Here is a 13038-nt window from a genome sequence, read left to right on the forward strand (position 1 = left end):
CTCTAACAATAATTAACTCAATATTCAATAACATTATATACCATATCATTCACCTATTTTTACTTCTTCTATGAGTTAATCATATAATTTACAATATTTTTAAACGAGAATATGCTTGCGAATTCACATTATCATTAAAATTATTGAAGATTTTGTCATTCATAAGGTAAGCCCCATTCTCATCTACACAAATCTTACGTTAGATGACAAATCAAATAGTTTTTTTTTAAGTTTTACATATTATTATAAAATATATGAGAATTATAATCAATTTTTTAAAAAATATTATCAAAATTTTCTAAGTTTTTATCGGATCAACCTGTGTCGCTTCACGGGTTAATGGCATAATTTTCGGTTTTATCAGATTTTTAATTAATAGGTTTTCCTTAAATCTGAATTCTGTGGAAACATATCAGTTGGTATAATCATGATAGAATATTACATGAAGAATATAAGCCAGTCCATATTATATACGGCCACCAGTTTACTGGTCCAATTGCAAGTCCGAATCAAATATAAAAACAATGCTTATATCTTAATTCGTCAATAAACTACATATGTATTCCTACTAAAAGGAGTTAAATCATTTTCAAAAATAAAATGTTTTTTTCGTACCATTTCAATGTTTCACGATTGGTCTCAGTTTTTTGGTTCTAGAGATATAGGATTTGCTCGATTATTTATGAAAGTCAGTTTAATGTAGGTTTCGTTTTTCTTCTTCAGTTTGCTACAGTTTAGTTCGCGGTTTGAGATAAATGTACACAAACCTATACACTATATATATTATGTAGAAATTAATTTAAATATATATTTAATTTTGAAAACAAACCCGCGCTTTTAAGCGCGGGTCAAAATCTAGTTCTTCATTAAAAGCGAAGGTAAAAATGATTAGGGTAAACATGAAAAATGATACTACGAATGTGGGGATGATTGGTTGGGTTGCAGAAGCTGATTTTAGCTTTAACATTAATCTACAGCCTTTAAATCACCAATCATAATTTATCTTGTTTCTTAAAGTTATAGCAAAAAAAAATGGCTATAAAAGCCTTATTTTTTAAAGTTTCATCTTTTTGGCTATAAAAAATATATTGTTGTATCAATCAATTTTAAAGGTATATCACTTACAGCTAAATCAAAAAATCATACAACCTAAATTCTACAGCAAAGTTTTTACATTAAAATTTCTACATTAAAGTTTCTAACTAATCACCCACATGGTATTTTTGTAATTTCCTTTTAATAAATTAAAGAACTGCAAAAGTTGGTGGCCACCTATGACTTCAGACAAACGCGCTAGCACGCATATATGATGCTACCAATCTTTTTCCCCCTTTTTCGTATTAACACCGTCACCAAGTTTGTTGTTAGATGTACAAAATGAAAGAACAAGCTGACTAGAGTGTTGTCAATATGTAGTAAGTAGTAAGTGAAATGATTTAATCGATAGCTTTCAAAGCAAATGAATATAGATGCTAAAAGGTAAATATCATTAAAATGAAGGTTCAGATTTTACAAAATAAGATCTAAGATTTGTTACACCTTGGCAAAAAAAAAGGAAAAAACAAGGTAGTAACAAGGAAGGATTGCCAAAATTTCATCTCAACTCAACGCATCCATTTTGCCATTAGATCGAGAAAATGCTTCCTCCCTCTTCTAGCCGTAATTGTATTTCACATCTCCTTATCTATGATTCTGAAGATCGCTTCTGGCGGTAATACAATGTGGTTGTGCAGGACATTATTCCTTTGCTTCCAGAGATGATATAAGATGGATTGAGCCGCTAACTTCCTTAGCAAAGAAGGAGCCGATGGAGAATTGCCTCTGATCCAGGAGAGTAGCTCAGACCAGGTGCTAAACATCCTAGATGGAGGATTTAGCGTCCCAATGCATAGCCCCCAAACTGAAGTACTGTAGCTACAAGACAAGAACAAGTGCTCTCTTGTTTCCATATAGGCAGAGCAAAGGCAGCAAGCAGTAGGGACAGGAAGGCCCCATGAAGCAAGTCTTGCTCTAGTTGGTAATCTATTCATGTTGGCTACCCACATGTTGAAACTGTTTCTCGGAATTGCTCCCTTGAACCATATGAGGTCTGATGCAGTCTGAATCGGCTCCCTTGGCCGGAAATCCTGCCAAGTATCTGATGCATTAAACTTCGGCTCCTCCCTAGAAGTTGTACACCACGTGTATGAATCAGGCACCTCAGAGAAAGTCGGGCAAGGGATGGTAGTGAGATAGGTATGAAGTTCTAGAGCCCTGTTTGATCTCGGCGAGGCGATATTCCAACCAGATGAACTACACGCTTCAGACACAGTACTATGGAGAGGGACTCGGAGCTGACGGGGGGCGTGCTGACCTAAGAAATTAATAAGACTTCCGAAAGGGGTCCAAGCATCATACCAAAAGCTCACACTGTGGCCATTTCCAAGGATTGGTTTAACAAATTGCATCCCAAGCTCCCTCAACTTTAGCAAGTGATTCCAAGTCCAAGAGTTCGAAGTGGAAATCTCTAAAGTCCAGAGACTCTTACCTTGTAAATTGTAACGTCTATTCCATACTGCCCACAACGATTCACTGTCCGAAAAGAGCAGCCAAAGAAATCTGAGGCAGAGCACTTTGTTCCACATTGTTAAACTTCGAATGCCTAGTCTCCCCCTCAGCCTTTGGGAGACAGACAGTAGTCCAAGCGATCTTAGCTTTGCCACTAGTATCAGTGTTACCGGACCACAGGAATCTGGAGCAGAGCGACTCAATCCTTTTGATACAACCCTTAGGAAGGATGAAAACCGACATCCAGAAATTGACCGTTCCATAGATGACAGTGGCAATTAATTGCAGCCTTCCAGCGAAAGATAGAGCTTTAACAGACCATGACCGGAAGCGAGCAAGGAGTTTATTGATTAGCGGTTCATACTCTGCAATACGGAGTTTCCTGCTCATGAGGGGAAGCCCCAAATATCTAACCGGAAGAGACCCAGCAGTGAATCCATACGCCGAGATATCATTTGTTTCAGCAACTGTTAGACCCGAATGATACAACTCCGTTTTGCTAATATTCATGGAGAGGCCGGACCAGGAGGCAAAATCAGAGAGACATTCCGTAATACCATGAAGTGAATCCGCTTTGCCATCGAAAAACACCATAACATCATCGGCAAACATCAAGTGCGAGATTTTGACTTCAGACGTTCTAGGGTGGTAACCAATTGAGCCAGATTCATACCTTGAGTAGAGTAGTCGAGAGAGGCCTTCCATGGTAAGAACAAACAGGTAAGGAGACATCGGATCTCCTTGCCTTATACCTCTTGTGCTATTGAAAAATCCCGCAGAAGCACCATTGATGGAGACCGAAAACGTAGCCGTCGAGATAGATTGGTAAATCCAGTTGATGAACGTTTCCGGAATTGATAAGGCTCTGAGGATGCCAATAATAAAATCCCACCTTACTGAGTCAAAAGCCTTTTTAAGATCCACTTTTAGCATGGCTTTTGGCTCAGAATTCGAATTACTATACCCTTTAACCAAGTCTGTAGCCAGAAGAACATTCTCAGCCAGCAGACGTGAAGGCATGAAAGCTGATTGAGCCTGAGAGATCACTCTAGGGAGAACGGCCTTAAGTCTGATGGAGATCAATTTCGAGATGACTTTATAGACGGTATTCAGACAAGAGATAGGACGAAATTCAGTGGCCGAAGATGCGTTGTTCACCTTTGGAATGAGAATTAAGGTAGTTGCATTCCATTGTCTAAGCATCTGCCCTGATCTAAAAAATTCCCTCACAGCAGCAGTGACCTCCGGACCAATGACTTGCCAACAGGCGGTGAAGAACTCGGCTGAGTAGCCATCCGGGCCACTGGTTTTATTTCTAGGGAGAGAGAAGAAGACATCCTTGATTTCCTGAGTGGAGAACTCGACTGTAAAGCTAAGTCGATCCTCTGGAGAGCAGCGAAAGTCAAATAGGAGGTTCAAGTCATCTTGCTGAAATATTTGCTGATCAATGTCGCTACCCATAATATTCGAGAAGTAATCCACACAATGATTCTCAATCTCCGAATGATTCTCATATCTGACGCCATTATCATCAGTGAGGAAGTGGATGTGATTAATAGCTTTACGAGCATTGACCATACGATGATAATAAGACGTAGGGGCATCACCATTGCCCAGCCATAAAATTCTTGATCGCTGTAGGAGGAAAGACGCCTCGGCCGCTGCCAAGTCCTGCCACTTTAACTGTGCATCGAGTTCCAAAACAGCATTAGTAGGTGAGGGGTCGTGTAGGGTTGCAGCTTGCCTGAGCAGAAGCCGAGCATGAGCCTCACTGACCCTTTTTTCCAGCTCTGAGTAATTTGCCTTACTGAAGTCTCTGATAAACTTTTTCAGCAGTCTAAGCTTTTCAGACAGAATAAACATTGCAGAGCCTCTAACATTAAAAGAGTACCACATCTCCGTCATAGTGGGAACGAAATCCGGGTTTTGAAGCAAGAAATTATAAAACTTGAAAGGCTTTTTCTTTCTCAGCAGGTTCGGCTTGAGAGAGATGGTTGAGCAAGCATGATCAGAGAAGTCTGGATTATCAAAGTGAGCCAAGGAGTCCGGAAAAGACTCATACCAAAGATCATTCACCAAAATTCTATCAAGCTTTTTAGCAATCGGGGATGTCTTCCTTTTGTTCCACCAAGTGAAAACCTCACCTCTGAAATGAAGATCTTCCAAGTCGGAGTGAATTAAGCATTGGCTAAGAAGACGCATGTGCTTGTCGATGTTGAGGGACCTCGGGGAGGAGTGTTCCTGTGGTGACAGCGTCTGGTTGAAATCCCCTAAAACAGACCACGGCTTACCCTCAATCAAAGGAGACACAGCGAGCAATTCAATTTCAGTCCAGAGCACAGCCCTAAGAGAGGAACTGTTTGCTGCATAGATAATAGTGACAATAAGAGGTTCGGGCAGGTCTGGGAGATGGACCTCACAAGTGATCTGTTGCAGAGATTTTGCAAGAACCACAACCTTCACACTTGAGTGCCATAAAATCCAGATCTTCCCAAGCTCCAAAAAAGAGTAGTTATCCGCATAAGACCAGCCAGGGAGCACCGAAGCTACAAGTTTCCCAATCTTAGGTTGCTTGACTCTGGTCTCTATAATACCTCCGAATAATGGTTTATTTTTACGAATCCATTTCTTGAAACCGTTGCGGTGACTAAACTTGTTAAAGCCTCGCACGTTCCAACAAAAAAGGTCTGTACACATACTTAAAGATTTGATGGGGCCTTGCCCCGAGATTTATTTCTACCCGAATGTCGATTCTTCATTTTGAAGCTTGGGTCCTTTACATACTCCAGAATCTCTCCCTTCTCCTCGTCAGACCCCGACGAATCAGTATCCGAGGAGTCAGGTTCAGCATCAGAGCAAACAGAGGATGCCCGAGACGCCGGATCATGTGGATGAGTAGTATTTGTTTGCTGTGAAGCACCAGTATCAGCAGGCGCAGTTTTAGTAGGTAGCTGGGGCGAGACATGACCAATTGTTTCTGAGTCTTCTGGACGTTGAGATGAATTACTAGTACCCCCTTCTTCCAAGACACTTTGCCTCCCCTGTATCATGCCGTTGGATTTCAGCTTGGGTCTGTAGACTTGGGCTGATGTAGAGCTGAAATTTCCCTGCGGAACCTGAGGGATTCTGGCTTTAGAAGTAGATCTCCCTCTACGGGTTTTCTTGCCTGATCCGTTAGCTGATGCAGGTTTGACCTTCGGACAGTTTGAGGTTTCATGCGTCTCAGACTTACAAGAAGCACACAATTTTGGTGCTTTCTTACAACTTCTGGTGTTATGACCAATATCATTGCATTGGCCACAGATTGGAGGCATCCATGGACTTGACACAAGCACACGACAGATGTCACCAGAGTCGAATTGTACGTTTACCGCTTCAGGTAGAGGCAGTCTCGGGTCAATGATGGTGAAAACTTTTGCTACTTCCAAGTTGGTCTTATTAGCAGTCGACGGGTGCAGGAACTTAGGATGGCCGACCAGACCTGCTATGCGTTCAAGCCCATCCTCATTGAAGAATTGAAATGGCACGTTCCTTAGCTCTAACCAGATCGAAGCTGACTTTAGCTCCGGCTTTTCCGGGATTACTCCAGGCTCCCACTTAGCAACAAACATGGTTCTCCCTTCGATTTGCCATAGCACCTGTGTGATGACCCTGTTTCTAGATGAAGAAGTTAGTAAATGATTTTTATCCTTATCGTAGATTAAACTGGTACCACTGAAACTAATGATGTATTCATTCTTTATCGGGATATGTGTGATGGCAATTGGCAACTGAGTAATCAAACAGCACTTTCCTATGATTACAAATTTGTAAAATGTACTAATCAACTGATGATAAAACAACAAAAAGCTAGGGTTTAAAACAAACGCTCGCATAACCCACCCATTTGATTATATATATATATTAAATAGTGCAATGGCCAATGAAGAAATATTTTCAGAAGAACATATAAAAAAATACAACTTCCGTTTAAAACAACAAAAAAGGCCAAGCGTAAATCAGTAAATGTACTCATCTCCATATATAACTTTTTCTTCTTAAAGGTACTCATCTAATGTATTTGCAACGAAGTTTATGATAAGTCTAGTGTGAAGATCATATTTGATCAAACCTAGCTATAGTAAATTTATATCTATTTCAAAATATTAGATGGGTTTGGTTGAATTTATCAAATATCAATATATATATATTATGTATCTAAAAATAATAATAATAATGTTATTATGTATTTTTTGGTATATAGGTATGGAGGAATCAGATACGTACATGGACGTTTAGGAGCATGCACACATTGCTAAGTTCACGCAAAAGCAAAATTATATCCCATTAATTAGGCAAATAGCTACGACTTGTCTTTGTAAGAATAATCTTTTTAAAGTCCCTTTCTTAGACCATTATATTTCTTATCTTATCATGTGAATAATTATAATGTAAAAATAATAATATGTATTTGTGTTGGTTTCCCATCTTAAGATTATACGAAGAGTAATAAAGAGAGGTTGCGGAGATCTTGGCCATTGCAGGTCGACAAACAATTTTGTCTCTCCAATTCATTAATGGACGGTCCAATAGAGAATCTTTAAATTATTCAACAAGAAATAAAAGAATCATGAGCATATCAAAATTATTAAACATAGAATCACATCTGCATGACTTTTTAATGAGTTTTCTGTTCATAAAATCAGGGAATATATATGGAGTATCTACATATAAACATTTAGTATGCCGATCAGAGGAAGCATATACTAACTCTTAACTTCTTTTATGTGTTTAAGCTTAGTTAGTTGATGCAAGTGAAGTGTAAATCCCTCCAAGCTAAATTTACTTCATGCAAGTTGCAACAAAAGGTATTCAAGCTTATAGAACCCACAGTTTTCGTATTAAAACTAAAAAGGAGACTACATAATAGTCTCTACTCAACTCAAATAATGTAAATATTTCGTCTTCTTTTATATCTAAAAACGAAAGTGCGTCTGACAATATTTTCCAAAAAAATCGTATCTTAACTTCACATCAAACGTATAGAAGTTTTAAATTGATTGAGACATTAATATGTATCATCTGCACTGCACGCGTATCAAATGTTCGGCTAGACTAAAAAACAAATAGAAGAGAATAAAGTAAAGTAAAGAGAAAAATAATAGGTTTTGACCAATTAAAAAAGCCAACCCAATTTGTCCTATATTAATATTGTTTTTTTTTTTTTTTTTTGCTAACCGAGTATCCTGGCCCCACCGAGGTGGTCCAGACTAGAGACCGAAGTGAGCAAGGACGCTGCCAGGGTGTCACCATGTGGCTCACCGTGTAACGGTCTTCGGTCTCGGATGCTGCAGCCCATATGTAAATTCCGCAGTGGCCAAGGCTCGAACCCAGGGGCGGGCACTCCAGCTGGAGCTCCTATACCACTAGACCAAAGCAACTTGGTTATATTAATATTGTTCGTACACAGTTAATTGTTCACAGGTGTGACCCTTATATATATATCATATATCCCTCATGCAAATTCACCTGAGCATTTCATAACTGCATACAAGCCTAAATATATATTATAAAACACCTGAAGTTCCAAGTTCATATTGCAAAGTTTTTTTTTAAATATATATCATCATGATCATGAGGATATCTATGGCTATGTGCAAACAGCCATTGGCTCCTTCGACGGCGTTAAACTTCCCCCCGGCAAACTTTGGTCCCAATATGCTAACTCTAAGCCCATCCGGACCAAAGGATAAAGTCGTGGTCATCATGGGTGCTACCGGAACAGGCAAGTCACGTCTCTCCGTTGATATAGCCACTCGTTTTCCAGCAGAGATCATAAACTCCGACAAGATTCAAGTTCACCAAGGCCTTGACATTGTCACCAACAAGATCACGACCGAGGAGAGTTGCGGGGTACCGCACCATCTCCTAGGTGTCTTACCTCCTGAAGCTGACTTAACCGCTGTAAACTTCCGTCACATGGCGAATCTCTCTGTTGAAAGCATCCTCAGTCGTGGAAAGCTTCCAATCATCGTTGGAGGTTCGAACTCATATGTTGAGGCTTTAGTGGACGACGAAGACTACAAGTTCAGGTCGAGATATGACTGTTGTTTTCTATGGGTTGACGTGGCACTTCCCGTTTTGCATGGATCTGTGAATGAGAGAGTTGATAAGATGGTGGCAAATGGAATGGTCGAAGAAGTTAGAGATTTTTTTGACTATTCAGATTCTAATTACTCGAGAGGGATCAAGAAAGCAATCGGAGTTCCAGAGTTCGACATGTTTTTCAGGAATGAGCCGTTCTTAAACACGGGAGACAGAGAAGAGTTGTTGAGTAAAGTGGTAGATGAAATAAAGAGAAACACTTTCGGGTTAGCTTGCAAACAGAGAAATAAAATCGAACGGTTGAGAAAGATCAAGAAATGGTGTATTCAGAGACTGGATGCGACTCCGGTTTTCACGAGGCGAAGGTCAAAGGTGGATGCTGACGTGGCGTGGGAGAGGCTGGTGGCTGGACCAAGCACCGACGCTGTGTCACGGTTCCTACTCGACTTTACCAGTCCTCAACCGCTAGTGGAAGCATTAACCGCGGTGGCTAGGGAGCGTGAGATGTCGCGGTGCCTAGTGGTGTAATAATCGGCTATAACCACATAAAGATAAGGTTGGATCTTGGAAATGTGGTTAATATATGCCAAGTCATTTTGGTATTGATGGTGTGGCAATGGTCAGCGATATTCAAGACTGCGATGAGTGGAGAAATTTTTTATAAAATAAAGTTATACCCATGGCTATATATCGTATATAGTAAGTATTGGGAGATACTGAAATTTTGGCATAACGATTATTCAGTATTATCTTCTACTTTTTTTTTTGATGCAATTGAGACTGTAAGTGGAATGCTATCATTGGAAATGAGACTTGCTCGCCTTGTTAACTATTTGATTTTAATAACACAACGACTAAACTGAGTGGGGCTTAAAGTTGGAAATTTTATATTCTTTACATAGTGGATACTTTATACAACATTTGTGTGATTTCTTTAAATGTAAAATGTTTAACGCAGACACACGTACGCACATATGTAGCAATAGTTCATAATAGTATTATCAACGAGCTGATTAATAATGAACTAATATTCAGTTGCGATACACAATGGCATTATGAAATACGAGATTTACAGCCAAAATAATTGATTAGAAGGGGGACAAATATTTCACATATATATTCAAGTTAAGAAAATGAAACTGAGCTATAAACGTTAACCACTCAAAACAAATAATAATAATATGATCTGTCGACTGAGCTAAAAAAACAACGATAGAGAAGTCTGATACTAGTAGTAGATTCTTTTAACTTTTAATTCTTTGGTAGCAAATGAAAAAGGCCGTACATGTAAGAAACATTACCACACGCCTGAAGCCGTACAGAGAAGCCGTTGACAATAATGTATGTTCTTATTTCTATTTTAAAGTGGATCCCACATATCTATCATAGTAGATTGTAAATGCGGTCTTAATTGGAGTCCATCCGTTTCTTTTATTATTCTCTTTTGCCCGTGTGCAATTGGCGTCTCTCTCTAGTCTCTATGCGGCTGGCCGAGTGCTTAATATATTTATCATCTACCGTTACTAGATTTTTTGTGGGTCAAGTAACATTTCTTAAGCAAAGTATATATATTTTCCTGAAACAGAAATTATCACTTATCACTCCATACACACACACACAAAAAATTAAGAGATAAGCTTTTTAATATATATATATATATATATATATATATATATAAAATATTATATGGTTTTTTACTTTGAGACAATTAAGAAATAAGTTTTTTTTAAATAAAAAATTATAAGAGATAAGGAACAAAGTGGAAGACAAGAACAAATTGCATTAAAAAAATTGAGTAAAAAATCAATTCTTTTGAGCATAACCCAAGAATTAAATTCTATTATTGGTCCCATCGATCAATGCCACTTTTTGACAAATTTTAAGATTCCATGAATCTCCCTAGCCTCTTTTGTTTGATAAAACATCTCTTATTTATGCTTGTTTGTAAGTATTATATGATACTATATTCTTTTCATTTTGTCGATTTAAATTGCGTTATGGCAAGAAATAGATTCGAATGGAATTATGGGGGTGATTGGTTGGACTTTATCTCCCTACTTTAGCTTTATTTATTTTTAAATCACTAAATTTTACCAATCATGCTTTAGTCTTACTTTTAAAAATTAAAGTCTACATCAAGTTTTTATTTAATTTTACCAATCATGCTTTAACTTTATTTTTAAAGCTACAGCAAAAAAAACAAAGCAAAAATTTTTATTATGTATTTTAGGCAAAAATGCTACATCATATTTTTATAGGCTGTAGAATCTGTAAAATGTAAAAAAAATATCTATAATATCAAATAAATTATATAATCATAATAAAAAACTTTTATAAATATTTTAGTTTTGAATTTGAGTGTTTTTTTAATTATTAAAATATTTAAATAATATAAATATTATTTACATATCACTTTTTAAATTACAATAAATTTTGATAATTTATAAAAAAATATTAATATAAATTATTTTAATTCATATAAAATAATAATTTTATATATACAACACATATTTCATATATTTTATTTTAAAATATCTACAGCCTATAACTTACAGCTACAACAAATTTAACTACAACAAAAGTCTCTGCAGAAAAAATCTACAGTAACAACTTTACAGCTACAACCAATTTATCTACAGCTAAACATCTACAACTAAATTTTTTAAGCCACAGTCGAACCAATCATCACCATGTCAACGTAGAGATTTTCTGTATTCTTCTTGAATTAAATAGGTAAAAAAGTCAATTAAATTCACACGACAATCATGACTCTCAGAGCATGTCCAACGGCAATATTGATAGGGTATCTAAACAATTAAAAAACAAATGAAAAATAAGGAAATATGAGAAAAGTAGGAGAGAGACACCAAAAAGTATCTAAAATTGCGTCCTCTAGTATACCCACTCTACACATTGCATTTTATAAATGGTTTATAATTTTAAAAATATTTTTGAATTAATTAAATAAGAAAAATGTTATTAAATAATAATTTTATTTTGTTTAGAAATTAAGTTTACATACTCACCGTTAATGTTGCTCTCACCCTGCAGGGTAAATACAATATACGGGTCTGAAGTTAAATTTATAAAATTGCGCAACGATAATCTGATAGGCCCATATGCAATGAAAGATGAGGCGCGCATCGATTCAGTGTAGCTCACGCAACGATAACCCACTTACTTTTTTCTTTTGGTTGACTTTTGTCTGGTCAAGTGTGAGCATACAACAAGTTGAACTCAAGGGGGTAAAATAAAACAAACGTAGTACATCTAAGATATAAAAAAAAAAGGGATAAACAAAAGTGTCTTTCAAGGAGAAGAGACACGAGACAATTAGTTTAGAAGTCTGCCTCCACAGGTGAATGTGACGATGCATGAATCATCCACAAAGACTGTATAGTTATGAGCAGGTTTTGATAGCAATGGAGGAAGCGTAACCAGAAGGTCGCACACGCACTCGTTGTCTATTTGCCTCAACCATTTGCAGCAATCTTGTTGAGCATACGTCTCATCTCCGTGATGATGATGATGGTGGTCGTGGTGGTCGTGGTCATCGTGGTCATGGTCATCGTCGTCATCATGATCATGGTCACCATCGTGGTCGTGGTCATCATCATCATGGTGGCCATCGTCATCATGGTGGTCATCGTCATCATGATCGTGGTCGTGGTCATCATCATCATCATCGTCATCATGATCGTGGTCGTGGTCATCATCGTCATCGTCATGGTCGTGGTCATCATCATCATCATGGTCGTGGTCGTGGTCATCATCATCATCATGGTCGTGGTCATGGTCATCGTCATCGTCATGGTCGTGGTCATGGTCATCATCATCATGGTCATCGTCATGGTCGTGGTGGTCATGATCATCATTATGGCGACGGTGGTCATGGTCATCATCATGGTGACGGTGGTCATGGTGAGGAGGAGGAGGATCGATATGCGGAGAAGGTGGGACAGTGGGGGAAGAAGGTAGGACGGTGGTCACTGGGACACGTGAGCAGGCGTAGTTAGCCAGAGCGTATTGAGAGACGCATAATGGACGTGGTGGTGGAATCTGTATGATTCTCTGGCCTCGTGTGAAAGAGGAAGAGGAGAGAGCCAGAAGTAGAACAGCTACAAGAAAAAGAGTTTCCATGGAGAGTGTGTATGTATGTGTGAAGAGATATCTTTGGTTGGTGTTGGTTATATAATTAAGGCGAAAGGAGGCACAAAGAGGATGTGAGGATTGGATGCTGCGGGATCTTAGGTTCGTTAGAGTATTTCATTTGCTTTGCGTGACTTTGCTAGTTTGTTTGTAGACCTTTCTTTCAGGAGAGTGTTTCATTTTGGGCACACACCTCTTCCAAATTCCACAAACAATTTTAATCACAAAACCATTTGTAGCTGCCAACTCCAAAAGCGT

At 38.1% G+C, this 13038-nt stretch overlaps 3 protein-coding genes across 3 annotated transcripts; 1 reads left to right on the forward strand and 2 right to left on the reverse strand.

The window, feature by feature from the left end:
- Positions 1-1670: 1670 nt before the first annotated feature.
- Positions 1671-2447, reverse strand: LOC117133632. Its single transcript, XM_033290322.1, has one exon. The coding sequence runs from the start codon at positions 2445-2447 to the stop codon at positions 1671-1673; it is 777 nt and encodes a 258-aa protein (XP_033146213.1).
- Positions 2448-8090: 5643 nt separating this feature from the next.
- Positions 8091-10391, forward strand: LOC103862713 (adenylate isopentenyltransferase 3, chloroplastic). Its single transcript, XM_033290830.1, has one exon. The coding sequence runs from the start codon at positions 8155-8157 to the stop codon at positions 9157-9159; it is 1005 nt and encodes a 334-aa protein (XP_033146721.1). The 5' UTR covers positions 8091-8154; the 3' UTR covers positions 9160-10391.
- Positions 10392-11605: 1214 nt separating this feature from the next.
- LOC103862756 (histidine-rich glycoprotein-like) lies at positions 11606-13000 on the reverse strand. The gene has a single exon (XM_009140449.3). It carries the CDS (start codon positions 12769-12771, stop codon positions 11965-11967), a length of 807 nt encoding a protein of 268 aa, XP_009138697.2. The 5' UTR covers positions 12772-13000; the 3' UTR covers positions 11606-11964.
- Between the last annotated feature and the right edge of the window lie 38 nt (positions 13001-13038).

Source organism: Brassica rapa, chromosome A04, assembly GCF_000309985.2.
Source record: "Brassica rapa cultivar Chiifu-401-42 chromosome A04, CAAS_Brap_v3.01, whole genome shotgun sequence".
In the NCBI taxonomy this organism is placed as follows: Eukaryota; Viridiplantae; Streptophyta; class Magnoliopsida; order Brassicales; family Brassicaceae; genus Brassica; species Brassica rapa.